This window comes from Petaurus breviceps, unplaced genomic scaffold, assembly GCF_028583685.1.
Source record: "Petaurus breviceps papuanus isolate PSGF00001 unplaced genomic scaffold, PetGlider_PUasm1.0 207, whole genome shotgun sequence".
NCBI classification, from domain to species: Eukaryota; Metazoa; Chordata; class Mammalia; order Diprotodontia; family Petauridae; genus Petaurus; species Petaurus breviceps.
Window position 1 is genome coordinate 28,614,036 of NW_027185850.1, and position 25,416 is coordinate 28,639,451.

Consider the following 25,416-nt stretch of genomic DNA (forward strand, 5'->3'; position numbering starts at 1 on the left):
CTTATTTTTTTGGACAGAAAAACACCAGAGGGCTTATTTTCAGGGGAGGGCTTATTTTAATGAACACTGACAGCAATTTTAATAAACAGGTAAATGTGAACAAAAAAATGTACCTTTATTTAATAATGAATTCAGTAAAGAACAGGATGACACGCTCACTGCTGCAGCTCTGATTGGATGCAGCCCAGAGCGCGGCATGCGTTTCACGGGGTAGGGGGGGGGGCCGGTGCATACAGAGGGTACCGTAATGTAGCGTGTAGCGCAGGGGATCACCTTCACTACAGTAGCAATCTCAATAGGGCTTATTTTCGGGATAGGTCTTATTATCCGGGAAACACGGTAGATGCGCCACATGACTGCAGGACCCCCGAGGGGGGACGCTTCCTGCACACCTGTGCACTGCTCAGTAGGAAAGGAGGAAGTGACACACGGATACGGTCTTAACAGGACTCACTCCTGAAGCCTTTATCTTTAATCAGCTGTAGCTACGTGGCACAGTGGATAGAGTGGAGTCAGAAAGACTCCTCTCCCTGAGTTCCAGTCTGACCTCAGACACTTATGTGTGACCTTGGGTAAGTCACTTCACCTGTTTTCCTCAGTTTCCTCATCTGTAAAATGAGCTGGAGAAGGAAATGGCAAGCCCCTCCAGTGTCTCTGCCAAGAAAACCCCACATGGGGTCATGGAGAGTTGGGTGAAACTGAAAAACAGCTGAACAGCACCAAGAGAATCAGCCACACGTGTCAGTCACGGACCCAATTAAAACTCTCAGCTGTGATGTAAGATCATCATCATCATCACAAAAGTTAAAGGGTACATCGAGGTTTGCAAATCATTTTACAAATGTTATCTGCATTTACTCTCACAATAGGCCTGTGAAGTATGTGTTGTTTATGGTCCCCATTTTACAGATGGGGTAAAGCTGAGGCATGCAGAGGTCATTGACTTACTCAGCACCACATAACTGGAAGTGGCTGGGACTGGACTTGAACTCAAGCCTTCTTGACTCCAGACCCAAAGTGTGTGCACTGTGCTGTCCCCTAGTGGCTAGTCACATACTTTGTACGTGATTGTCACCAGTTTAATAAATAAGCAGAGTTCACCTGCCTAGGTGGTACTTTCCTCTTCCCTGACTCTTTGGCACAGGCTTTTTTTAGAGGCCAGGGCTGGCACAGGCATGGATGGACATAACCCAATTGGGCCTTCCTCTCCAGGTGCAGGCAGGGACCACCAAGGGCATGAGGACGTCCCTTCTGCAGAGAGGTCAGGCCGCATCAGTCCAGTGTCTGTCGTCTGGCCACCCAGGGCTTCGCTGGTCCTCAAGCAGGGCCTGGCCTTGAGTAGCCACATAGTAATTGATTCCAAATTGATAAGGTGGTGTCATAGATTTAGAGCAGCAAGAAGGAGCCGTAGAGCCTGAGCCCTTCATTTCTAGAGGAAGAAGTGACCTCCCAAGGTCAGACAGCGGAGTTTGGGACTCAGAAAGCCTGAGAAGTCACTCCGGGTTCATGGTTTCCTGCCGTCTGTGTGCAGCAGAATTCCGGGGTCTCTGAGGGCTTCCTGTGTTTGCAGCCACGCTCACTGTGCCTCTCTCTTCAGAGCGTGGCCTCCATTGGGAGCACCTTAAGCAGCGTCCGTCTTGCTGTGGAGAACATACAGAAAACAGTTGATGAGCACAAGAAGACCATTGAGACCCTCCAGAGTGACATGGTAAGGAAACCCTTCCCTAGCCCAGCCCAGCCATCCAGGCCTATCCCCATGTCAGCCAGGCTGCCTTCCCTCAGAGCCAGCCTCTCACTGAAAAAGGAGTCCTATGACATCCTCATTCCCCCAGGTCACTGCAGATCCAAAGGGAGCGGGGCCTTTGCCTCTAAGAAGGGCCTTGCCCTGATGGGACCGCCTGTTCTTCCCTTGCAGAAGAACCAAAGTGACTGGTTCTTTTGGTCCCCCAAAGGAACGCTATTTAGAGGGGGGTCCTAGGGGCCTCTGCCAGGCCCTCAGCATGTCTGAGGCCCCTCCCTCAGTCACTTCTTCTGATCATTATCAAAGCTGAGGCAAAATGAAAGTTTAAAAGAGAGTTAGAGCTTTCAGAATCCAATTTGCTGTGACTAGCTGCATTTTATTATAGTTAAGTCTCTCCGTCTTGGACCTGTCTGGCTGCCAGCCAGGAAGGCCTTTGTGTGAGTGCCACGGTTGGAGTCCATCATTGTGCACAGCCCTGAAGAGTGAAGGGGTGGGGGTGGTTCTCTAGGATGCCAAGGCTTGCAGAGGGGCGTCCCTTCCAGGCCTGGGCTGGGAAAGGGGGCAGAGGGAGGAGGCGGAATCTGTGGAGAAAACTCTACTTGTAGCTTTTCCAGGGGGTTCCAGGATAGACAGTAGTGGGGACAGGGCATTTTCAGGGGACAGAGGTTGAGCAGTGAAGATGATGATGCTGCTGCTCCAGGAACAGCAAACAGTGACTCAGTCTTAGGTGTGGGTGGAACCTGGGGCGAGGCCCAGGAGGAGGCGCCTGCTCCTCAAAAGCCTTCAGCTCCTTACATGGGGCACCCCGGGAGAGGGGGGCAGGAGGTGCCCCTTCCATGGCTGCACAGGGCGGGCAGCATTTGAGGTATAATTTAAAAGGGGGTCAGAATTCAGCAGCAGCGTGGGATGGAGGTGGAGATACAGAAAATGGCCACAGGGTCCTCGATTCTGAGCCAGAGGACACCCACGTTTTACTGCTGAGGAGACCAGGGCTTATGGAGGCCAGGTATTAAAGCAGGGTTTAAACCCAAGTTTTCCTGACTCCGAGTCTTTGATGACTCATCTGGTGTAAGCAGAAGCACAGAAGGTAGACAGTGGGGTAAGGCCTGGCATCTTGTCTCTGTCCTCAGCATCTGGCACAAGGCTTGGCACACTGCCCCCTTGGACTAGAGAGAAGGAGAGGCCATCAGCTCCCTGTGTTCTGGGCCCTTTGGAGGCCTCGGCCAGGGTCGGGACCTGATGCCTTTGGGGGTGCAGAGACACCTGAGGTTTTCAGCACCCAGCCCAGGCTGGGGATGGAGAGGGGTGGGGCTCTCACCACATGCATATTGGCTGTTGTGGTTCCCCTGCAGTGACAGAAAGACAGAAAGCGAGAGGCCTCAGGTCTGACTTCTCATCTTTTCCACTTTTCCTACTAGTTCCAGCGTCCTGAGAAGGAAAGCAGCAAGGCAGCTCCATCACCCTCCATGGTCCCAGGCCTGCGCAGGAAAAGCCCGAGAGAGAATCTCCAGCAGGTACTTGTTTCCCCCTCCTCAGGCTCTCGGCAGGACACAGCCAGCTTGGAAAGGTAACCAGTAAACCATTTGGATTCAGTCAGTGGCACTACAGCAGACCATGCCGCACAGGCAAAGACTGCTTGGCCTTCACGTAGCTCCTGGTGTCTGTGGTGCTCGTGTATCTTCTCCTTCTGCCTGTGCAACAGGCACGTAAATGCCTTTTTCTGCATTTGTCTAGGTGCCCTAGAATCAGAGAGGAGCTTAACAATTTGAACAGGTTGGAAGAGTGGAATGAAGGACACGCCCTTTCAGAAAATGTGTCTTCCAGTTTGAGCTGAATTTAATTTAAGCCCCTGTCTGGAGCTTCTTGTCAAAAAAGACCTTAGCCTTGATTGGCAGTGGGCTAGGAGGAAAAAATGTTGACAGTTAGATGGTGGGTTCAGAACCATCCAGAGAGACCAGTCTTCCCTTTAGATGCATTCACATCCTCAGATTCAGTGTCTGTAAGCCAAGAATATCCAGTCTTATAAATAGCAATCAGTGCCAGAGACTGTCACTAACAATAATTAGATCTTGTATTGAATAATGCACAACGTGTAATAGTTGTGTTACATGAGCCAGTTCAGTAATTAGCCTCATTCCCAAGGTGGTATTGTTCTGATAAATTAGCGTGAATGGGCCTCTTCATTAATGACCCGGCAGGAGGGGCAGACATTGAGGAATCCGTTTCCAGGTTCTCTGCTCTCGAGGGACTCGTAAATGAGCCTCTTCCCTTCTCTGAGGTCAGAGCCACCTGGCCACAAGTGGAGACAGCATGGGCTGAGTGACGTGACTGTGGCTTCTCAGCCCGGCCAGAGTGGATCCACAACGTGCTCTGTTTCTGCTCTAGGACATGCTGCACCTTCAGAGCTCGTTAGAAGAGGTCAACAGAACCCTCGTGGGCTACCAGAGACAGAATGACCTTAAGCTTCTGGGGATGGATGGGACAGTCAGGAATCTGAGCCAGAGGGTCACCTCGATAGGAAGCAGCCTGGTGGCTCTGAACAAGTTAGGAAAGAGAGAGAAGCTGCCCTTCACCACGGTAAGAGCGGCTAGGCCTGGCGACCTGCTCTGTCCACCACTGCATGCCACGTCCACATGGCTGCCCTCAGGCTCGGTCACTCGAGCATGGCATTTGCATGATGCTTCCTATCCATTTTCTCGTGGTGAAGTGGGTGGAACAAGAGTTATTGCCCCATTTTACAGGTGAGGAAAGTGATTTATAGAAAAGATGGCCAACCCAAGACCCCTGCACAGGCAGGAGAGGTTAAGCCATACCAGCCTGCTGCTTGTACCCCGCATCCTGGGCTCCTGCATGGCATGTGCACATGGTGGAAGGGCCATGAGAGTCCTGACTATTCCATAGACTGTTTGGATTTAGAACCAAGAGGAAGCAAGCTCACCAGTGAGGAAATTGAGGCCCAGAGTTCAGACTTAAATGTCAGCAGCCATTGGCTTCCTCACGCCTCAGGGACCAGGGAGGAGCCCATGGCACTGAGCTGTAGAAAGGTGATTGTTAGCATTCTCTGTTTGACAGAGGTCTCAGGGCAGTGCAAGGCTGCACATGGGGTCTTTGCAGGGAGGTGAGCTGCCCAGGGTCACCCAGCAGAGCCAGGAACACACCAGACTTCAGGCCCTGTGCACCTTCCCCTTTGCTATGCTGCCCTTCAGGCAGGACGACTTCCTTAAAGTTGAATGAAGCACAGCTTCCTAATACTATCCCTAGGAGGTCAAGAGTATACCTATTATTATCTCCCCCCATTTTACAGAAGAGAAAACCAAGGGCAAACAGCTAGTTACTCCGGTCTTCTAACACTAAGACTGGCCTTCTTTCTAGCCCACCATCCTAGGTGATATGCTCTGCTAGCATATCACACATCTGCATGTCTGTGACTGCAGTACACTTTGCACAGGCCAGAGCCGTGCAGGGAACTCACAGTATCTCCATAAACACTCCCAGAGTCAAGCAGGCACAATATGGGAAATGATGCCACAGACCAAGTCCCCAACCAAGTCGAAACCACTCCAGGGAAGCCCCAGATCCAGGCTTTCCTGCAGTGCCTAGCCATGGCCCATGGCCTGGCCAGCCTCCTCTTGCTCCATGGATTTGGAGGTGCAGCAGTACCAGCTTCTGCTGGCCATCACTGGGACGGGTCATTTAATACCGAGCTGAGAAGATAAAAAGTCTCCATGTGGACTCCTCAGAGCAGGGAAAAGGAGGCAAGGCAATCTGGATGATATGTGCTCTGGGCCTTGGTATGTCCCAGGAGAAATGTGGTAACAGGAACCAGTCAACCAAGCTGCACAGCCTGCCTTGGTTCAGAGGAAGAGAAGGGGCTTCTGTGTGTCAGCATCTTCAGGTGTGGGAAAGACTTCAGGTAGAAGCTGCCCCATAACACTATTTCTCTGTGGCTTTGTTTCCTTTCACATCTCATTCTCCTTTTTTATCCCTGCTGTCCACATGAAAGTGTTCTCCAGCTTTCCAGATGAATGTAGCTGAGATTCCAAAGGGCATGATGTTTGGGAGGCTTTGTCCTAAAGAAATTAGAATTTAGGGGCAGCTAGGTGGCATAGTGAATAGATCACTGGCCCTGGAGTCAGGAGGACCTGAGTTCAAATGTGACCTCAGACACTTAACACTTACTAGCTGTGTGACCTTGGGCAAGTCACTTAACTCCAATTGTCCTGCCTTCCCCCCTCAGAAAAAAAAAAGAATTTAGGTTTATCCTAAAGAAATTTCTCCCCCTCCTCTTCCCTCTCCTCTCTCCTGTCTTCCTCCTCTCTTCGTATTCAAGATGGCTGATGGAGCTACTTCTCTGAAAAGAAACTCTCAAAGGACAGATGGAGAACAAGCTCAGATCCTAAAGGTAAGGGAGAGAAAGAAACAGGCAGGTGGCTTTCCTGGGCCTTTACCTTACTGCTACCCTGGCAGTCAGCCTTAGCAGCCACATTTCCTAAGTAAATAGCTCTTTCCCTTCCTTTATGGCAGTCACTGAAGGTACCAGTCATCTCTCCTTAATGTGGACATAGACAAGACAGACACACACACATACACATACACACACACACAACACACAAACACACTCACTCACTCCTCCATCCTGTTCCCTCCTTCATTCTTCCCAGAAAAGTGATCTGTAAGAATCTTGAAGAATTCCCTCTGCTCTCACTGGTAGAAAAGGGAGCAACTTTAGGCACTCCCTTCTCCTCAGTGGCCAGCTACACTGCTGAGAGCACCTCTTACACACTCTGTCATTGGGGGTGTCCAGAGGGAACAGTGTGGATAGGAATACCCTTGGAGACAGTCGTGAAGGAGTCTTTGCTGATGATAACAAGCTTCCCAAACTTGGCTTCTGTTGCCTTTTTATCTGCTTCTCTCCATCCCTCTATGGACAGACATGAACACAGAGGCTACTTATGTGTGTAAATGTCTCCCACATTTGAGAGGGTGCCGCACAGATGCCCAAGGGAATTACAACAGCCACTGGGAAGGCAGTAACAGGCGAGTTCAGAGCTGTGGTTCCCCTAAAGCCTAGGGTGCCTTGGCCTGAATTAGAGCAGTTGGCTGTTCTCCACTTTGTGAGTGCAGATGTGCTTAGTAAAAGTGAGATTGCAAAGGAACATGTAAGGGCAGAATGGATCTTGCCAGTATAGCCTATTACCTATTTGCTGTCCAGGGCAGGAGGGCTGCCTCCTCAGGGTATGCCTTTTTTTTTTTTTAAAAGCACTCGGGGTTAAGTAACTTGCTCAAGGTTACACAGCCAGGTGTTTCTGGGTGGGTAATAAGTGTCTGAGCCCGGATTCGATCCACATGTCATCCTGACACTGGAGCCTGGTGCTCTTACTCACTGAGCCACCTGGCTGCCCCTCTCAGGCTGCCCCTATTTTTTTGCTTCTTGAGGAGCTAGAAATAGCTGGAGGGGCCGTACAGCAAGAATGCATAGCAGGAGGGGAGCAGTGGAGGGAAGGCTGTCAGCTAGAAAGGGGTCAAGCTCAAGACCATAGGCAGGACAGCAGATGCCTTACCTGGGCACCTGCTAGAGTGAGCCTAAGCAGGTATCAAGCCTCTGCTCCACATTGGGACATACCATATCAACTTGGCCAGCATCTGTGGCAATAAGATTGAGATCAGTGTGGAGGCCTCAAAGGACCGTGTCAGGGGGGGCAAGGTACAGCCCAGGAAGAGGTGGGTGTGACCTCCAAGCTGTGGAACACCAAGCTCTCCCCACAGGACATGGGGCCCTTCCTCAGGAGCCCTAGCCAGTCTTCAGCTTCAGGACTTGGCCCTCTGCCTGTTGCCCCAGCTTTGAGGTGGGGTTCAGTCCCTTTCACAAGAACACTGATGGCATAGTGCCCTCTGATCCTTCCACTACAGGGAGACTTAGAAGGTACTGGAGATAACAGACTCACCAACTTTAACGGTCACCAGAATGACGGCATTCTCAACACAGCCCCAGTTTGGCCTTTCCATGCCACCTCTACCTGGCCCAGAATGAGCTGATTCTCACAGCCATTAGCAGCACCCTGGTAGAGTGCTCTAGCTGGGCCAGATGCCCCTCCTCAGGTGGCAAGTCCAACAGGAAGCTCCCCAGGGCATGGCTCCTTCCACTGTCCTGGAGAACACCTAAGTGTTTTGACTTTACCCAGACCCCAAAGGAGAGGGAGTGCCTCCCGCCCATGATTATGGTAGCTGGAAATTAGGGCCCACAAGATTCAGGAGTCCGTCTTGTGTAGTTAGTTCTCCACTGAGCCCTCTTAGAGCCTGACCTTCGGGATTTCATCCAGCCCACATAGTGACCAGCATCATTATAGACTTTCTAGCACTCTAGGAGGGAGGAAGGGAAGCTTTAGCATATAGCAAGTGCTTAATAAATGCTTATTAAGGAAGTGAGGAAACTGAAGAGAACAGAGGAAGAAAAGCTGCCCATGTGGCACATTCTGCTAGGGGATCGTGTGTGCTGGAAGCCACGCTGTTAGGAGGGAAGATACCAAGGACCTCTGGCCAGTAGAGTCCCAACCCACATACCCGCTTTCCAATCCGAGTACAGTTTTTGTGGATTTCACAGGAGACCACAGCTTTATAGAGAAGACAAGATCTCACTTCACTCAGTGTTTGACCGTTAAAAAAATGTCTTCAATTCAGTCAAGTGTTTTGATGACTCTTCTCAATTATGGCCTCTCCCTAGATGCATTAACATTTTATAAGAATCCTTGGTGAGCATTACAGAAAGAACCTTGAACCTTGTATAAGAACCCGAGCTTGCTTCAGGTATTTCATAGAGAAGATCCATTGCATAATCCAAGCACCAGGGGGATGGTGCCCTCCAGAAGTACCTGTTCCCAGATGGCATTACGTGACGGCCTCTGAAATGAGATCTGTATTCATGTAGAAATTTGGACCAAGTCTCCACATAGGAAAAGCCAAGCAGATGAATAGCATCTCTTCTCCAGACTGGTACTCACTTGGATGGACAAAATGGAAAACTTGTCCTTCAGTGTTTGTGTGTCTTTTCAGGCTGTAAATGGAAGATGAGTTGGACCCAAAATTCAGGAATAAGAGTGAGCCAGAATGCCTCAGTGGAAAGGGTGGGGCACAATGGGAGTGAACAAGCAGTTATTAAGCTCTTGCTGTATTCTAGGCATTAAACATACAAAAGTAGGGATGCTCTCAGAGCACTTGTGTCCCTGCAGAGAAACAACATTCAGGTGTCTAAGCATATACAGAATAATATGGAGGTGAGGCATTGGTGCTTGAGGGGTTCAGCAAAGGCTTCCCCTGGGGTCATGTTGCAGTCCACAAGCAGCAGTTAAGTCCCTGCTACGTGCTAGGCACTGTGCTGTGTGCTGGGAATTCAAAGAAAGGCAAACATGGCCTGTACCCTTAATGAGCTCATGTGCTAATGAGCCAGGCACTGGAGCAAACAGAATTCTCAGAGGGGGGAGGTGAGGATAGTGCACCTCAGGCTTGGGGCACAGCCAGGACAAAGACACAGAGGACGGAGATGGGCTGCTGTTTGTGAGGAGCAGCAAGAAGGCCAGAGCAGAGAGGCAGTGAAGGGAGTGTGGAAGGGCCGGCTGGAGCTAGCACACGTACGTGCATGTGGTAGTAGAGGCCGAGGGAGCCTCTGGAGCCCGTGAGCAGACCTGTGCCTTAAGAATATCCCGCTGGGAGGAAAATGGATGGGAGAGGGCAGAGAGCAGGCAAAAGACTGGTGACATGAGCGGGGCCTGAGCAGGCGGGAGCTGCAGAAGTGAGGAGAAGGAGCCGGTGAGAGACAGAAGCGTCCAGGTGGCTGGGAGGACAGCGGAGGCCTCGGTAGTAACAGGAATGTGGGGAGAGAGGCACAATGGAGAGCAAGAGAGCTCTCTTTGGACACACTGAGTTTGGTGCACAGTAGGCACTAAATGCTAGTTGACTGATTGTGGGATGGCCAGTGTGGAGCGTACAGGAGGGACAAGACCTGCAGACAGGGCTGGGGGCAGAGAGCTGAGAGGCAGCTCCAGAGGAGAAGCAGCAAAGGGAGGGGGGCGAACCTTGGGGGACCCCCCCAGCGAGGGGGCATGACGTGGATGGTGATCCAGCAGATGAGGTTGAGGAGCCTTGAGTCACTGAAGCTGTATCAGTGCTGGGAATGGTGCTTGACAGCCTCCGAGGAAGGAGCCCCCCCAATGGACCAGGAATTAGAAAGGATGTCAGCAGAGCAGTGGAGGAGCAAATGTGACAAGGCCCCAGGGACACCAAGAGAACAGGGGAACACCCTGGAGTGAAGGGGGCAATCCCCGCCTCCAGGAGGTCATGGGGCCTTTTATCTCAGCCCCAGTCAGATAAGGATGCTCCTTCCTCTGAACTCCTGTGATATAGACAGTAAAACCTTGTATGGGCATACCAACCCTAACAATCTGCAGACAGATGCTTTCCCATCCAGATTACAGGAGATGACGAGGAAAGCAGGAAGGCACGTGACGTCTCTACTGGACAGAGGTGCAGACCGACACTGCAGATCACACAGTACTTAGGTGACGAGGCTAGGTCTCCATCCCAGGTCTTCTACATACATGTGCATGCATGTATAGATATATGTATTGTGTTATCTCTAGGTAAGAACTCTCTTCCATTTATCTGCGTTCTGCCCTCTGGGACCAAACAGACCAAACTGAATCCTTTTTTCCCGGAGGATAGATAGACAGCTTTTCAGGCTCTGAGAATAGCAGTCATGTCCTCCAATATGGTAACTGTCTAAACTCTGGCCAGTTATTCCCTTAAAACTGTTTTGATCTTTGGGGCAGAAAGAAGACAATGCAGACTCTCAGGCCTCCAAACTGAGGGAGAAGCTCCAGCTAATCACGGCTCTCACAGGCAAGCCAGAGCCCAACAGTCCACCTGAGGAGGCCTCAGAAGAAGGTGAGTGAGCCCCTGGCCCACCTCAGAGGACTTAGGAGAAGAGGCCTTGGCAAGCCAGCCCAAGCTCAGACAGAAAGGGCTGGAGGATTGAGTCTGTTAAGGGTCGATGGGACCTGTTGAGTTGGAGATAAAATTCCCTGCAACTGTTACCTAGCAGGAGCCTTAGTCTCACATGGCCAAAGAATTAGCCCGAGTTGTAGCTTATGGGTTGTAGCTTACTTAACATTCACCAGTTTTAAATAGGAAAACTCAGTGCTTCTAAAAATCACCAGATACAACAGATAGAGTTCTGGGGATTGGTGGCTCCCCACTGCCCTGTCCTGCCCCGCCTCTGAAAAGGACCATCCCTGGCTCGTACTGAAATACGATTATCCACCCTTTCCTTAAAAGCTTCCAGGAACATGAATCCTTTGGGTAAAACTGGCATCTCCATAAAGGCCAGGGAAGATGCAGTCTGTGTCTTTGGTCCCTCAGGCCCTGCGCATAGCTGGGCAGGCAATTCGTTGGATACCTTAGACCCAAGAACCCAAGGGATTGCCCAGAGGAGTTTTCTCTGGTGTCTCAGTGAGAGGAAGGGACCTTTGGTCATTATACAGATGAAGAAATTGGGGCCTTGTCAGTCTGCTGAGATTACAGAGACTGATGTAAAATAGCCCTTTGCCCACAAGCTTCCATTCTATCTGGGGAGTCAACATGTACATATGTAACCATGCAAAATAAATAATAAGAAAATCGGGGAAGGGGGTTAGAAGGAGCTTGTGTAGGAGATGGTGACATCTGAGCTGAGTTTTGAAGGAAATTGTGAATTCTCAAAGTGGAAGGTGAAGAGGGAGGGCAGTCCAGCAGTGGGACACAGCCTGGGCAAAGGTACTGGGATGGAAAATGGCATGTGTGTAAGAACAATAGAAAAGCTGGTCTGACCTCAGGCTTTTGAAAGGGGGGTGATGTTGAACAAGTCTGCAAAGAGTATAGGACTCTAAATACCCAAAAGCACCTGGTATTCTGCTTGGCGTGCAGGAGGGAGTCGCAGCTGACTGCTGTAGGGAGTGGAGATGTGGGCACACTTGCCTGTTAGGCAGGTCACATTGGCAGCTGAGCGGAGGATGGACTAGGGAGGCAGGGCAGGCCAGGCCAGGGAGGAAGGGTCTGTCTGGCAAAAGGCTGGCTCAGTGCATTGGTGTGCAGGAAGTCCTGGCAGGAGGAGTCGAGGCCCACACCAGAGCTATGATGCAGGGGACTGGAAAGTTATGAATAGGGGAGGATGAGTCAGTTCTAGACATGCTGAGTTTGAGACGCCTTTAGGACACCCCTTTCAGTGACCAAGAGGCAGCTGGAGATGCTAGGTGAGAAGTCAGGGTTGGAGATAGAGATCTGGTGGCCACCTGCATGAGGATGGTCACTGAAGCCCTGGGACGCCGGGCAAGGTCGCTAAACTCCTGCACTTTCCCCCGCTCCCAAACCTGCACAGTGAGGCTGCCAGGATGTGGCCAATGAAGGAGTTTGTTTTGCCCGATTGTGCTTATTTGTTTCAAGAGATTGTTTTTCTTTTTTTTTACCAATGGAGAGAGGCAGAAGTAGCAGGGAGAAAAAAAATACTTGATAATTGAAAAAAGTTATTAAATAGTAATAGTAATGAAAGCTATGGGAGCTCGTGAGGTCCCCAGTGAGAGGCTGTAAAGAGAGGAGGTCCCAGGACAGAGCCTCGGGGATTGCCTCTGTCAAGTGCACGTGGCCTTGAGGAGGATCCCCGGGGGGGAAGGCCGAGGCAGAGCAGGCAGAGGGTAGGAGGAGAAGCAAGAGAAAAGCGTTGTGAGAGCCCAGCGAGGGGAGAGCCTCCCAGAGCGCAGGGCAGTCACCAGAGGCGCCAAGAAGGAGCCATCCGAGAACACCCAGTCTTGGCGTACGGTTCTGGACCATGCACTCCCCAAGGCCTTTCAGCCTGAAGCTGATCCATTCAGTCCTGTTCTTTGGGCCCAGGCCCTCTGCAGGTTCTGAATCTACCAGATTATCCCCTCCTCGAGTCTAGGTCACTCCGTCATCCCCAAGAGAAAATAAAGAGACCCTTTGCCAGGTGCCTTGCTACAGCCTTCATTCCACGTCTGACCAGTCCTGTCAAGAACAGAGGCATCCATCTGGCATGGCTTATTCTTAAGGAAACTTCGTGGTGGGCTGCAGGACAGAGGCAGACTGACCAGCCAGCGGCTAGGACGCCCACCTACCTACTCCATTCTGGCTACCCCTGTCTCCATGCTGTGGTTCTCCCATAGGCAGCGCAGGGGCTCCCCCTCACATCCCGACATCCATCAGTGCTCTTCTCCCTTCTTCCTGCTTACCCCAGGACTCTGCATCTCTGGTCACTGTGCCTAGGGTTATCTCGCACAGAAGCAAACCCCAGATCTAAGAGAAAACTATGGGACCAGATTTAAGGGTGGGGTGAGCCAGGCCCTCCTTGTACCCTTCCCCAACCCGAAGGTCATTGTCTCTGGTTGTTAGAGCCCTTCTGCCTTTCATGCTTCCCTTTGAGGCCTTTTCTGATTGTAGACTAACCTTGGCCTCGTGTCCCTCCAGCGGCACAGTGCACACACCCTTTGTCACCCTGTTTTCCTTCCTTTAGATTTGATGGTGCCTTTAATGCTTTGCATTTGACTTCAAAGGCACCTTCCATGCCGGCTTAATTTGGTATCAATTCATCAGATTAATCCTCCTGTGCATGTCTGTTACAGAGAAAAAACAGAGTGCTACATCAAAGGTATCCACATTTCCAAAATTTTCCCCACGATCTCTTGGAAACCAGGGGGAGGCTGCCCATCTGAGATCTGTGTCCGTCCCAGAAGTTTCCAGCCTAACAGGTCAGTCTGAGAGGGAAGGAAGGCCAAGGATGGAGCTGGCCAGGATGGGTGTGGGAGGCTGAGGGAGTTTGAACCCACTCTTTAAAATTGGCCAAGTGTTTGTGAAGAGATCTCAGGAGAACCTTAGAACAGTCCAGTCGGAGGGCCTGACCACCTGCATGCTACAATTCCTACTCCCTGCAGGCTGTTCTTTCCTCACCTTCAAGATGTAGGGTTTGGAAGAGACATCCTCTGAGGTCCCTTGCAATCAGCCATGTGGCCCTAGGAGGACTCCTCTCTGGAGCTACCCAGGCCAGGAGTCATCCAGCTCTGGCCCAGAGACCTCCAGCAGAGAGAATCCACCACCTCCTAAAGCAGCTGGTCCCACTGGGGGGAAGGGGGGGCGCAGCTAAAGGGTTAAGAAACTTTTCCTTGAAGCCCAGATCTGCTTCTTGTCCACTTCCATGCCTGGCCCTGGCATCAGGAGACCTGGGCTCAGATTCTGCTTCTGTTCCTTAGTGCCTCTGTGAAGTCAGGCAGCTTCCCTGGGCCTCAGTTTCCTCACCTGTAAAATGAGGAGGTTGAACTCTGGCAGCCTCTGAGGTCCCTTCTCCTGACTGCCCTCCTCAGGACACTCTTTAGCCGATCAGTGTCCTTCTGAAAGTGTGTTGCCCAGAACATAAGAGTTTGATAAGAACACAGGACAGAGCAACTCTCCCCTTCCTTGCCCTCACCACTACATCCTTCTGGATGCTGCCCAAGATCCCACCCTGGTAACTCATTGAACTTGTGACCCACTCAAACCCCCAGGTCCTTTTCAGAACACCAGCCGACCTTTTACCTGGTCTTTGGGAAGGACCCAAGTGTAAGACTTTATGATTATCCCTATTGAGTAGATTGTATAAGTCCTTTGTGTAACCCAGTCATTAAGCTGGCTGGCAACTAGCGTTTTTTAAGTTTTTCTTCCCTTCTGAGTGCAAGGAAAGGATACACACCTAAGCAAAAAGAAACAGTCCCTGCCCTCTAGGAGTTTACATTCTAATGGAAAATACAGTACAGAATGGGGCCCTGAGGGGGAGATAGCAAAGTCTGTAGAATCTGGCATCTGTGGAGACCCTGGGAGGCCTTGTATTCACAGGCACTAGGACCAAGGGAGAACTTAGTATAAGCCTTGTGTCCCAAAGCTAGAAGGAGCCCGAGAAGCCCCCCAGCCCTGCCTCCCTCCCCCAGAGCAGGCACCCTGATGAGAGCAAAGAGAGACCACCCCTGAGTAGCCTGTGCTGAGTCAGCTGTGCAGCTCGGCCCTGCTCAGCTAGGGCTGGAGCTTTGGGGTTAGTTTGGGGAAGACAGGGATGAAATGGAGAGCCCCTGTAAGGATGGGGAAGAGCCCGGCGGCCACGTCCCCTGGAAGTCCTGCTGCCAAGGAGAAGGCAGGGGGTTCTCAGGCAGAGACCGGATGGCCATGTGCAGAGACCGTGAAAGACCTTCTTCAGTATGGTGTAGCGTAGATGCCCATGGTGGAGGATTTCTTTCATTCTTCCATCCATTTAATGTGTAATTAAGCTTACAGCTTAAAAAAATGGAGACATCCATGAAGGTTCACCCCATTTGTTAATGAATCAGTGAGTGAAACGTGTCAGCTCTAGGCTAACTTCAGTGGCTTCTAGGATTTCAGTAGGGGTACAGCCTCTTGAACACATTCCATGACAGGAGACTCACTCCTTCCTGTGGCTGTTCTCCCACTGCTCCCAATTCTGTTGTTTTGGGCCAGACAACCAAAATGTAGGCCCTCTGTCATCCAGTGGCCTCCCATCTCATCCTGTCCAATGCAGCTGTCTTTTTGGAGGGGGTCTCTGCTTTGCTCTGCATCCTCCCTTTTGCATTGAGATCTGGAATGAAGGTGGGTTCATTTGAGAATCACTGGCCCCATTCCCTGTCCTTTCTCCCTGCCAGGAAGCACACTGAGAGCCTCATGCATCCTGCATGTGCCCTGAGGATGGCCCAGAGGCTCTTAGGCAGGGGTTGTGTGGGTGGGAAGACCAATGTGGGCTAACTCCTAGAACCTGCCTTTGGCTTGTTAGCAACAAAGTCTGCAGATAAGGGTTGGGGCATGGTATAAGCACCAACAATTATGCAAACCAATGGAGGCTCACTTGGCCTTCCTAGCTGTTGTAGACCTGACCTTTGGGAAGACCCCAGAGCAGGGAAGGGAGCAGATATTTATTAAGCAGACCCTGTACTAAGCACTTACAAATATTATTTCATTTGACCCTCACAGCACAGATGAGGAAACAGGCAGATGGGTTAAGTGCCTTGCCCAGGATCCCACCAGCAGTGTCTGAGGCCAGTTTTTACCTCTGGTGCCCCCTAGTTCTACAGCATCTCTAGCTAATCCTTCTGGCAGAGACAGCAGCTCCTTGAGAACCCAGGATATGGTGTTCAGGGGTTGCTGTGGCCAGGCAGGTCATTCACCTGCAGAGAGCCCTGGTGCCGAACCTCCAGCCCGACATGCTCTTGTCCTCCCTGTTTGAAGAAAGTCATTCCTCAGGAGCTGATGAGAATGAACACCACACAGTAGTGTGCATGTCTCTCGTCTCCCAGTCAGGCTTTAAAGATACACAGGAAATTGTTCTAGTTCCGGTAGCCAGGCAGTTATAAAAGCCCATGGTGGAGGGAGTTAGCCAGAGCGCTCAAGATGGGGAAGAAGGCTGCCAGTCTCTGGGCTTGACTTGTAGGGTCAATGTCGCTTCCATCAAATTGGTCTCAGCTCCAAACCTTATCAGGAGACCGTGAGGCCCTGTGAGCTAAGAGGTGAGGGCAAGACCTTACATCTACTTCCTCGGGGGCTTGTATGAGAAATCATTTTACATAGATTCGCTTCGGTGAGATTCTGCAAATGGAGTGCCCTAGGTCAGGCTTCCTGGCCAACAGCCCCTTAGGCTGCTTGTTTCTCAGTAAAACAGTAGGACCCCAGGCTCCTTAGCTCTCCTGCAGCTACTGCCCTCTCAAGCAGTTTGCCCAAGAGTGAGCTGGTGATGATCGAGTGTCTTCTTTCAACAGATCTTCTGAATTTGTTCCAAAAGATGGGCCAGGGACCCGAGGGGGAGCTGTCCTACCAGGATCTCTGGAACCTTCTCGGCTCTACCATCCCATCTGCCAAGAGCATGGCAGAGTTTGACATGGACAGAGATGGGAAATATTCCTTCCAGGAGCTGAGATTGGCTTTCGGTATTGAGCATATGGAGCAGAATTAGAATTGGAAAGCCAGCCCAGGCCTCCAGCTGGCCACCGCCTGACAAGTCGCCCATCCCTCAGCCCAGTAATCCCCACATCTTTGAAGCTGCATAGCACCCCTCATTTGGAGAAGCTATATAATGGTTATTTTTTTAATGAGGAGAACTTTTCCTTCTGGTCAGAGGCTCAGCAGTTACTGTGTTTTCAGGGCACCCACAGGAATGTCACTTTTAAAACTCCTACTAATCCAGGGAGCCCTCCTTCCTCTTGGGTCCCTTGTGAGAGGTAAGACCACATCTTTAAACTGAAAAATGTGTACATAGAGAAAGAAAAACCCCTATTTTCTATTTTACATAAATTTGCCTTAAATTAGCTGCACTTTATAGAAACCCAGAAAAATCTTGTCTTTTCTGTCCAAGAGAGGCCTTTTCCAAGCATTTGTTAGTAGTTGGCATTGAACAGGGAATTATGTGCACTGGGGGGCTGTGAGAAAACAGTTCATCATCAGCCATTAATGTCTAGACACTTCCCCTATGACCCAGGCAGGAGGGCTGCTGCTCACTAAGCAGTCATCCTGCCCCCTTACCCAGTCCTGACCAGAGAGTCAGAAAAGGGCCTAGTGAGCCCCTCCAACCTTGTTGGAAATTGTTCAGGTTGTGGAGCTTAGCTAAAGTGTTTGCAGGAAAGGATGCTTGAAACCCTGGAATCTGCCCTTTGTGGCTTCTCCTCCTCTTCCTAGAATGTTGCCTGCCTCTCCTCCAGCTGATGGGATGGACACAGGCTTGTCCCCCACATGTGGCCTTGGCCCAGTCACTGGGGCCACCCTGGGGGGGGGCCACCTTTTCTCTGCCACCAGCCAGTATCAGAGCTTCCTCCCAGGAGGGTTCTGTGGGCAAGAAGATCACAGAATGAAAGGTCAGACTTGTTGTGCCCTTGGCTGAGACGGGAGGCAGGAATCTCCTTGAATCTTAGCAAGTGCAATATCTTTCCTAGTCCTGCCCCCACGGGGGGGTTGGTGCTGGTTGTCCATTGTTGATAGGAGTCTTTTCGCCTTCCCGGGCAGTAAGTTCTGACCCCATCTGCCAATCCTAGAAGGGTGTCTGGATCATAGAGAAGGAAGTGTCTGCAGAGCTTATCATGGGGACCAGGGAGGCTGGAGAAGTCACCTCGAGGAAAACCCCCTTATTTAGATGAGCGTTGCTCTGGTGTTGAGCCCTTCACAACCTTGCAGCAAAGCATCATACCTACTTGGGTATGTGCTGTCCCTTTGGCATGATCCTTAACTTAAGTTTGATTCACAAAACCCTTGTATGGACAGAGAAGATCAGCTAGGGCAAGCAGGCCAGTGCCCTTCTGGGAATGTGTCCCATCTGCCACCATTGAAGGCTTCTCTCCCTGCATCCCCTTCTGGGCAAACCATGCTGTTGCCCAGCAGGACAACTTTATCTGCTGTTTACAGGCCCCCTGGGTGCCTGAGACCAGCGTCCTGGCCATGCCTGCAACCCTGTTTGATACACCTGTCCCTATAAATTCTCTAACAACCAAATAAAATCCTAGCAATAAAACTGATCACTCTAAGATCTGTATATATTGTACCATAAGGCTTTTGTCTACACCTGTTAGTTTTTTGATTTGGTTTTGTTTGAACTTTTGTGGAAACTGATTTCTGGGAACCACAGCTAAGGGGACAATTCAGACTGCTGCCCTTTTTAATTTCAGAGCAGTTGTTCATAGATCAGTGGAGAACCCTTGGTTAATTCTTAGTTGAAAAGTCAGTTTCTTTTAGGTTTTGTCTTAGGATCTTACTCAGGAGGAATCCCATTGGCATGAGCGAGGCCAGGCCCAGCCATGCAGTGCATCTGCCTTTGCTGGCCAGTTCCCAGGCAGGAGGGTCCCAGGGTTGAGTCACCTGCCTCCACTGAGACAGAGGCTGCCTGGCCTCCTCTGGGCCCCTCTGGCACCATACTGACTGGCAGTGTAGCCCGGGCACCCGAGTCACTGTGCCCCGTCCAGGCCCAGTAGTAGCTGACGGATTTCACAGGTGGTGAGCATGTAGCCACTCTGGCCCCAACCAGCCAAGGCTGCCTGGCTTTTCATTCATTTTACCTCTCCCGAGCCAACTCTTGGACTGTTTCTTGCCTTTCCCTGATTCTGGGTCAAGAAGCCAAGCATAGGAAGTGAGGCAGAACAGGCTCAGACTTTTATTAAGGGGACTTGTTCTATGAAGTTTGGATTCAGTCAAAGGGCCACACTTGAGGACCTAGAGGGCCACATGTGGCCACAGGATCCCTACCCCTGGGAGGGAACCAGGTGGGTTCTTGCCCATAAACTGACCTGTTCAGGGAAGGGGAGTTAGTTGACTGACAGCCTTAAATATTGGGCAGAGGAGAGGTGGGGGTGGGACATGAGAGGGAGATGTAATTGGGGGGGGGGGGTGCTGTGCACTGGCTTCATTGCCTGCAATTCAGCCCTGGGCCAGCCCCTCCCAGTCCAGGCAACTGTCTGCCATGGAACTGAATCAGGGGCTGACTTCACCCCACCCCACCCCTTCCACTCTCTCCCTCCCTTCCTCCCCCCTTTGCCATGCTCCCCTACTCCCCCACACAGTCCTATAGAGCATGGACCATCTTGCCCTCAATCATCCACCTTGTCACTGTCTCCTTTTGAGACAGGTGACTCTGCTCTGTCCCTGGAGCTGTGGAGGTCTGGCTAAAGCCCACACCCAGGGAGGGGATGGATGTCTCCTGTCCCTGGGGTAGTCTAGTCCCCTCGAGAGGAACCTTGCACTTTAATAACATGTAACAAGTTCAAATTTCTCTAAATAAAACATATTTCCTCTTTTTCTCGTGACTGTGTCTGTGATTAAAGCTTGTTGAGTGGATCGATTGTTTGTACAGCGAAGAGGAAGCAGCCACCTCCTGGAACACAGGGTTGTGAGGGCTGGGTGGGTAGAACCAAGAACCACCACATGAAGTTGGAGGCCCTTTTTTTTTTTTTTAAATGGGTCAGTGACCTGCAATGTTACCAGAGGAAGGACAGTTTGGGCTAGGGAAGGGACCATGTCTGAGAGCATGGAGGGGATTTCACAGGGACTTGTAAGGGGTCACAGTTCTCACACCCGGGAAAACCTCCAATGGGGGAGCTTCAAGGCCAACAAGCCCAGGCGAGACATGAACAAGAATCCCCTGCCCCAGACAGACAGGACGGATGGGAAAACAGACCAGAGAAATGACCAGGGGCAGAGCTAGAATTCGAACCTTTTGACCCCCAAATCCAGTGTTCCTTTGCCAGAGGAACAAGGAGTTTGGGGCAGATCCCTAAACTGCAGCAGGGGGCATTTATGCAAAGTATGACGAGGAACTTCCTCACCATAAGGGTGTGAGACACTGGGCACAGTGAGGAAGGTGGCAGGTCACACCTGAAATGCTTCCTGGCAGCTCTCCCCAAAGTAAGTCACCTGCCACCTCCCATCAAAGAACCCGTTTCTTCCTTTGCTAAGTGGGCAGAATGACAATTGCCTCCTCTTCCTTCCTTCCCTCCTTCACAGTCAAGCCACAAGGAAAGAATTTTCAGAACTTAAGTGCCAGCATTTGTCATAGGACTACCCGAGCCTTCACCTCACCCTTGTTAGGCTGCACTTCCCCACGACAGAGCCAGGAATGGAAGGATTGCTGATTTGGAGGCTGAAGACCTGAGCCGTTGGGCTATGGTTTGGGTACACGGCTCCTGAGGGAAGGCGGAGCAGGCAGATACCAGTGCTGTTGGTCACCTAGTGGTATCAGCTAACAGGATGACGGGAGAAGCTGAGGCCAGTTGTACCCCCATACCCCAGGGTCATGGGTTGAGAGCCGGAAGGGAGGCCCAGAAGAGGAGGAGGCTTGCCTAGTCACCCTGGCAGGGAGTAACTGTGGCTTCCCCTTCCCCCCAAGATGAGCAATGTTGCCTCCCAATCTCAGACCTGTGGCTCTAGTCAAATGATGATCTAAGGCCTAGATTTCAGGCCGTCCCAGGTTAACCCCTTTTGGGCTGCTGCAGCCCCCCCCCCCAACCCTCCATCGTCAAGACCAATGGGTTTTGTTTTTTAACATTTTATTGAGAAGTTTAATATCAGACTTGAATGGGATGGGGATAGGCAATTAAGGCCATTGAGAAGATGAAAGCTGTGAACTTTCAGAGAAAAAGATGATTGCATGCGTGTGAATCCAGAGCAAGCCTGGTCACTGGAGCATCTGGGTCCCCCACCCCACCCCTCCTCCTTCAGATCCAGGCAAGCTACAGCTTATAGGCCGAGCCCTTAGTGTTGAAACGACAGGCCTGATGGGCCAGGGCCGGCAGTGAATGAAACTGGGCCCTCCTCTCGGGACAGATGGTGAAAGGGAAAGAGGTGGAGTGGTTCACCATGGGTGGCACTTTGCACAGTGAAGGGGCAAAGGCCACCTCCTGGAAGATGGGGTTGTGTGGTGCTGGGGTGGGGTAGCAGGCCAGGGGCGGGGCGGAGGCCGGGGACCTGAGGAATCTGGCTTCTGAGACATCACTCATTCCTTCCGGATTTCTAGTCAGGGGCATGGGGGCCTCTGGCTTGGGGCTGGTCACTGGGAGGTCCATTTTGACTCCAGTATTCATGCCGTATTGCCGTCGCTTGTTGATCCAGTAGAGGAGGGGGCTATAGGTGAAGGTGGCCGCCTGCATCACCTCCACCCACTCCTGGGCCTGCTCTTCCCTCCGAACCTTCTTCCTCCAGTGGAGAAACACCATGCAGCCTCCGGTAACCACAGAACATAGCCCCAAGATCCCAAAGTACAGTGGGAGCCAGACTTGGGAGAGGAGATAATAGGACTGGCATTAACCAGCAACCAGAGATGTGAGCACCTGACCACGAGCATGCCTCCCTCCTCTTGGGGACCCCAGGGGCCTTGGAGGGCTTCTAAAAGGCTATAGACCCGCTCCATGGTGAAAGACCAACTGCCATTCCCAGAAGGGTCTCTGGATCATAGAGAAGGAAGTGTCTGCAGAGCTTATCATGGGGACCAGGGAGGCTGGAGAAGTCACCTCGAGGAAAACCCCCTTATTTAGATGAGCGTTGTTCTGGTATTGTTGCAGCAAAGCATCATACCTACTTGGGTATGTGCTGTCCCTTTGGCATGATCCTTAACTTAAGTTTGATTCACAAATCCCTAAGGGTACAGAGAAGATCAGCTAGGGAGCCCCAGGGGCCAAGGTGGAGATGCCCCAGAGATCTTGAGGACCAGGGCTCTTGCCACCCTCCCTCCCACCCCTCAGATGGTTTTTTGCTCTGTCCCCACGTCAGGCTGTCCATGCTGCTCTCTTTCCACAGATGGGGGAGAAGGGCCACCTACCACCAGGGATGCTCAGCTGTTCTCCTTGGGGATCCATAAGGGCAGAAGGCTGGGTGGGGCTGGGCAAGAGGGGCCTCAGGAGGCTCTCCAAAGGAAGGCCTCCTTTCCAGTCCTCCTCCAGCTAAGGTCAGAACCTCCAAGCATTGTTGTTCCTAAAGGTTGCCAGGTTCCAGGACCTGAACATTCTCGAGGCTGGGCTATCACTGGGACAAAGAGACTGACACCACCACCACTATTGCTACCCCCAGGCCAGGTACAGGGGGCACAAAAAGCCTCTCCTTGAGGTCTGGGGCTCCCTTTGGGAGGTTCTGTGGCACAACATGGTCATGAGAGCCACTAGGGAGAGAGAGGTGTCATTATCTCTAGCCTTCCCCTTCCTTCCTGCCCCCCACACCCCAAAGCTTCCCCAGAGCAATGCTTTGCACATCACAGACCAAGCAAATGTTTGCTGGATGACTGAATGAGTAAAGGGATGAAGGAAGGAAGGAAGGAAGGAAGGAAGGAAGGAAGGAAGGAAGGAAGGAAGGAAGGAAGGAAGGAAGGAAGGAAGGAAGGAAGGAAGGAAGGAAGGAACATTCAGGGTTTGCATAGGGCTCCACATGTTCATTTCTCTTGTAATAACCCAGTTTTTCACATTATTTCATGAAGTTGTGATTTCCTCTTGATGGTTGGCATGTCATTTAATGGAATTGTAATGGAATGTAAATTCTGTGAGACTTTTGTTTTTTTGAGCCCACCGTGTTCCACTTTTAAGTGCATCTGTGCCTCATGTCCCCCAGCAGGCAGCCCGTGAGCTCCCTAAAGACACAGACTGGGTGGTGGTCTACTCTTGTCTTCTCCAAGCAGAGCCAAGCACAATGCACTGAAAACATCCATTACCTGATAAATGCAGAGTGAATCTGGACTTGTAAAATATAGGACTGAAAGAGTCCACCATCTAACTGGGGACCAAAGGGCTTGAAGGAAAATCGCTGAGAAACATTCATCTGCACCCTGTAGATAAAACCCCGAGGGGCTTAGTCAGGAAGACCAGGGAGGGAACTTCCCTTGGCCACTTAACAGAATGATTCTCAGCAAGTCAGCCTCTGTTTCCTAATCTGTAAAATGGGAGGGTTCAACTGGATGCCCTTTAAAATCTTTTCGAGACCGAAATCTGTTACCATCAATGATCCCAGCAGGGGAGCTCTATGAATCAGCGCCTCCTTGGAGCCACCATGGTGCTCTGGGTTCAGAGATCGGCTTCCCTTGGTTCCAGACGTTCCCCTGCTGTCTTGGTGTTTTCACCATCCGTCCATCAAACCCAGCCTGGGACCCTCCTTTCCTTTCCCTGGGCCTCCTCCCTCCTCCATCCACAAACTCCAGGCCCAGGAGGGTTTTGTTGTTTTAGTATTCACAAGAGAAAAGGGGAATATACAGATTCCGCAGCAACGCGATGCCCAGTCCTGAGCCCTTCCAGCAGGCATCGGGGCTAGGATGGTCTTGTTTGAAGAGGCGCTGGCTGGGACTAAGATTCAGAGCTGGAGGGGGCCTCACCCCTGGGCCTGGCATCCAGACCAGGGGTCACCTTTGGCCTCTGAGCTTACCAGCTTTTACCACCCTAGAACTGCTTCTTGCCTGCACTTAGGAGGATGACAGAACCTCTATTTGCTTGTGTCCTCAACTACAAAGTGGCGACTGTAATGACAGCCCCAGTTATTGTAAAGATCAAATGCGATACTTGCACAAAGCTCTTAGTATACAGCAGGTGCTGCATACGTGCTTATTTCCTTCCCTTCCCCCACTCTGCCTCTCTCCTGTGCAGTTATTCACATGGGATCTTCCCTACTGGACTGTGAGCTCCTTGCAGCCAGGCAGGGGCCTTCATAATAACCCCAGAGCTTCCTGCCATGCCTGCCTTAGTAGGTGCTTAATAAATGCTTGTCGAGGCTCGGAGGAGATGGAGCCCACGGTTACCCTCAGAAGGGCCAGAAGTCCTCGCACTCCCCATCTAGAAGGTCTCTCCCAGCTGAGTCTGGTCCTCAGACAACAGAGACGGCAAACAGCCGTGAGGAGGCGTTAGGATTAGAATGCCTCGATGAGCGGAGCTCCCCTTGCGAGAAGGAGTTGGAGTCCTACAAGCGGCCCCCTCCCCGCTCCCCCGCTCCCAGTTCAGAACTTCCCGAAGGCCCCTCCCCTCCCGAGGCTGCGCAGAAGAGGCCCCGCCCGCTGAGGAGGAACGTTGCTGCTGCGGAACCTTGGGCGCGTGGGCGGGGGCGGAAGCGGCGGCGCCTGGGGAGGGGGATGGAGGGGCGCGCTACGACTGCGGCGGAACTAGCGGCGGCGGAAGCAACAGTGGGGGCGGGAGCAGAAGCGGAGGGCGAGGGGGAAGAAACTATGGCGGCGGCCATGGCGGCCATGGCGGCGGGGGGTGCGGGCCCAGCCGTGCTGCAGGTGGCCGGCCTCTACCGGGGACTGTGCGCCGTGCGCAGTCGCGCCCTGGGTCCAGGCCTCGGCCTGGGACTTGTGGGGACCGAGCAGCTCCGGCTCTTCTCCGTGCGCCGTGGCGCCGGGAGCGGCGAGGCCGAGCTCGAGACCAACCCCTACTATGACAAGTACCGGGAAAAGATTCAGCAATTGCGCAGGTGCGGAGGGGAGGGGGGCGGGCCGGGGCAAGGAGGAACCCTCTTCTTAACTGGTGTGGGGAACCGGGGGACGGGGCAGGGGCGGAGAGGCACTCTCTCCCTGACTGCGCAGGCGCCGAGGGGCAGGGGTGGGGCTAGGACCCAGTGGAACTCCTCCCATAGACTGTATAGGCTCCGAACTACTAGGAGGAGGCGGGGACACTGGAACTAGATTCTGCGACTGCGCAGTGGGTGGATCCGGCTTGGAAGCAGCTCGTCTGTGAAATGGGAGTAACCTCCCTCTCTTCCCTGCCCCCATTCCCATCCCCCCCCCCCCCCGCGGTCACTATCAGAGGTGGTTGTTATTGGGACTTGGCTCCAAGGGCCCCGGGGAGCCCCTTCCTGCTCCTCCCCCTCGAGCCGGGGGGAGAGCGCCCGTGAGCCCCGGCCTTAGTTTGCCCATCTGTAATGTGAGGTGGGGTGGCCCCGAGCCCCCCCAGCCTTAGATCCGAGCCTTCCCAAGACCACGGGGCCCAGGCTCCTCTGCAGCCTTGGGTTGGAATCCAGTGTCCATGACGTCACGGCGCCGGGTATATAGTCGGTGCTTAATAAATGCTGGCTGCCTGAGGTCTGAATCCAGTGCCCCCATAGCCTCGTGGTACCAGGTATATCGTAGCTGCTTAATAAATGCTGGATGACTGAGGTCAGAATCCAGTGTC

The 25,416-nt window shown here is 52.2% G+C and overlaps 3 protein-coding genes across 6 annotated transcripts in view; 2 read left to right on the forward strand and 1 right to left on the reverse strand.

The window, feature by feature from the left end:
* LOC138165007 (EF-hand calcium-binding domain-containing protein 14-like) overlaps nt 1-19,580 on the forward strand; it is a 34,354-nt gene extending 14,774 nt beyond the window's left edge. The window contains exons 5-11 of one of the 4 annotated variants that reach the window (XM_069093055.1): nt 1,598-1,708; nt 3,160-3,255; nt 4,127-4,318; nt 6,072-6,143; nt 10,564-10,678; nt 13,402-13,527; nt 16,567-19,580. In XM_069093055.1, the coding sequence (XP_068949156.1) occupies nt 1,598-1,708; nt 3,160-3,255; nt 4,127-4,318; nt 6,072-6,143; nt 10,564-10,678; nt 13,402-13,527; nt 16,567-16,760 (906 nt within the window). In that variant the 3' untranslated portion in view covers nt 16,761-19,580. The remainder of the gene's footprint in view (nt 1-1,597; nt 1,709-3,159; nt 3,256-4,126; nt 4,319-6,071; nt 6,144-10,563; nt 10,679-13,401; nt 13,528-16,566) is intronic. The other 3 variants (XM_069093056.1, XM_069093057.1, XM_069093058.1) reach the window with 3 other exon arrangements.
* A 1,286-nt stretch (nt 19,581-20,866) lies between these two features.
* LOC138164837 (testis-expressed protein 38-like) lies at nt 20,867-22,468 on the reverse strand. Its single transcript, XM_069092762.1, has 2 exons — nt 22,098-22,468; nt 20,867-21,554 (listed from the first exon to the last, which is right to left on the reverse strand). Exons 1-2 carry the CDS (start codon nt 22,132-22,134, stop codon nt 21,013-21,015), a joined length of 579 nt encoding a protein of 192 aa, XP_068948863.1. The 5' UTR covers nt 22,135-22,468; the 3' UTR covers nt 20,867-21,012.
* Nucleotides 22,469-24,352: 1,884 nt separating this feature from the next.
* Nucleotides 24,353-25,416, forward strand: part of LOC138165008 (ATP synthase mitochondrial F1 complex assembly factor 1-like) — a 15,226-nt gene continuing 14,162 nt past the window's right edge. The window contains exon 1 of the mRNA XM_069093059.1: nt 24,353-24,718. Within this exon, the coding sequence (XP_068949160.1) occupies nt 24,378-24,718 (341 nt within the window). The 5' untranslated portion in view covers nt 24,353-24,377. The remainder of the gene's footprint in view (nt 24,719-25,416) is intronic.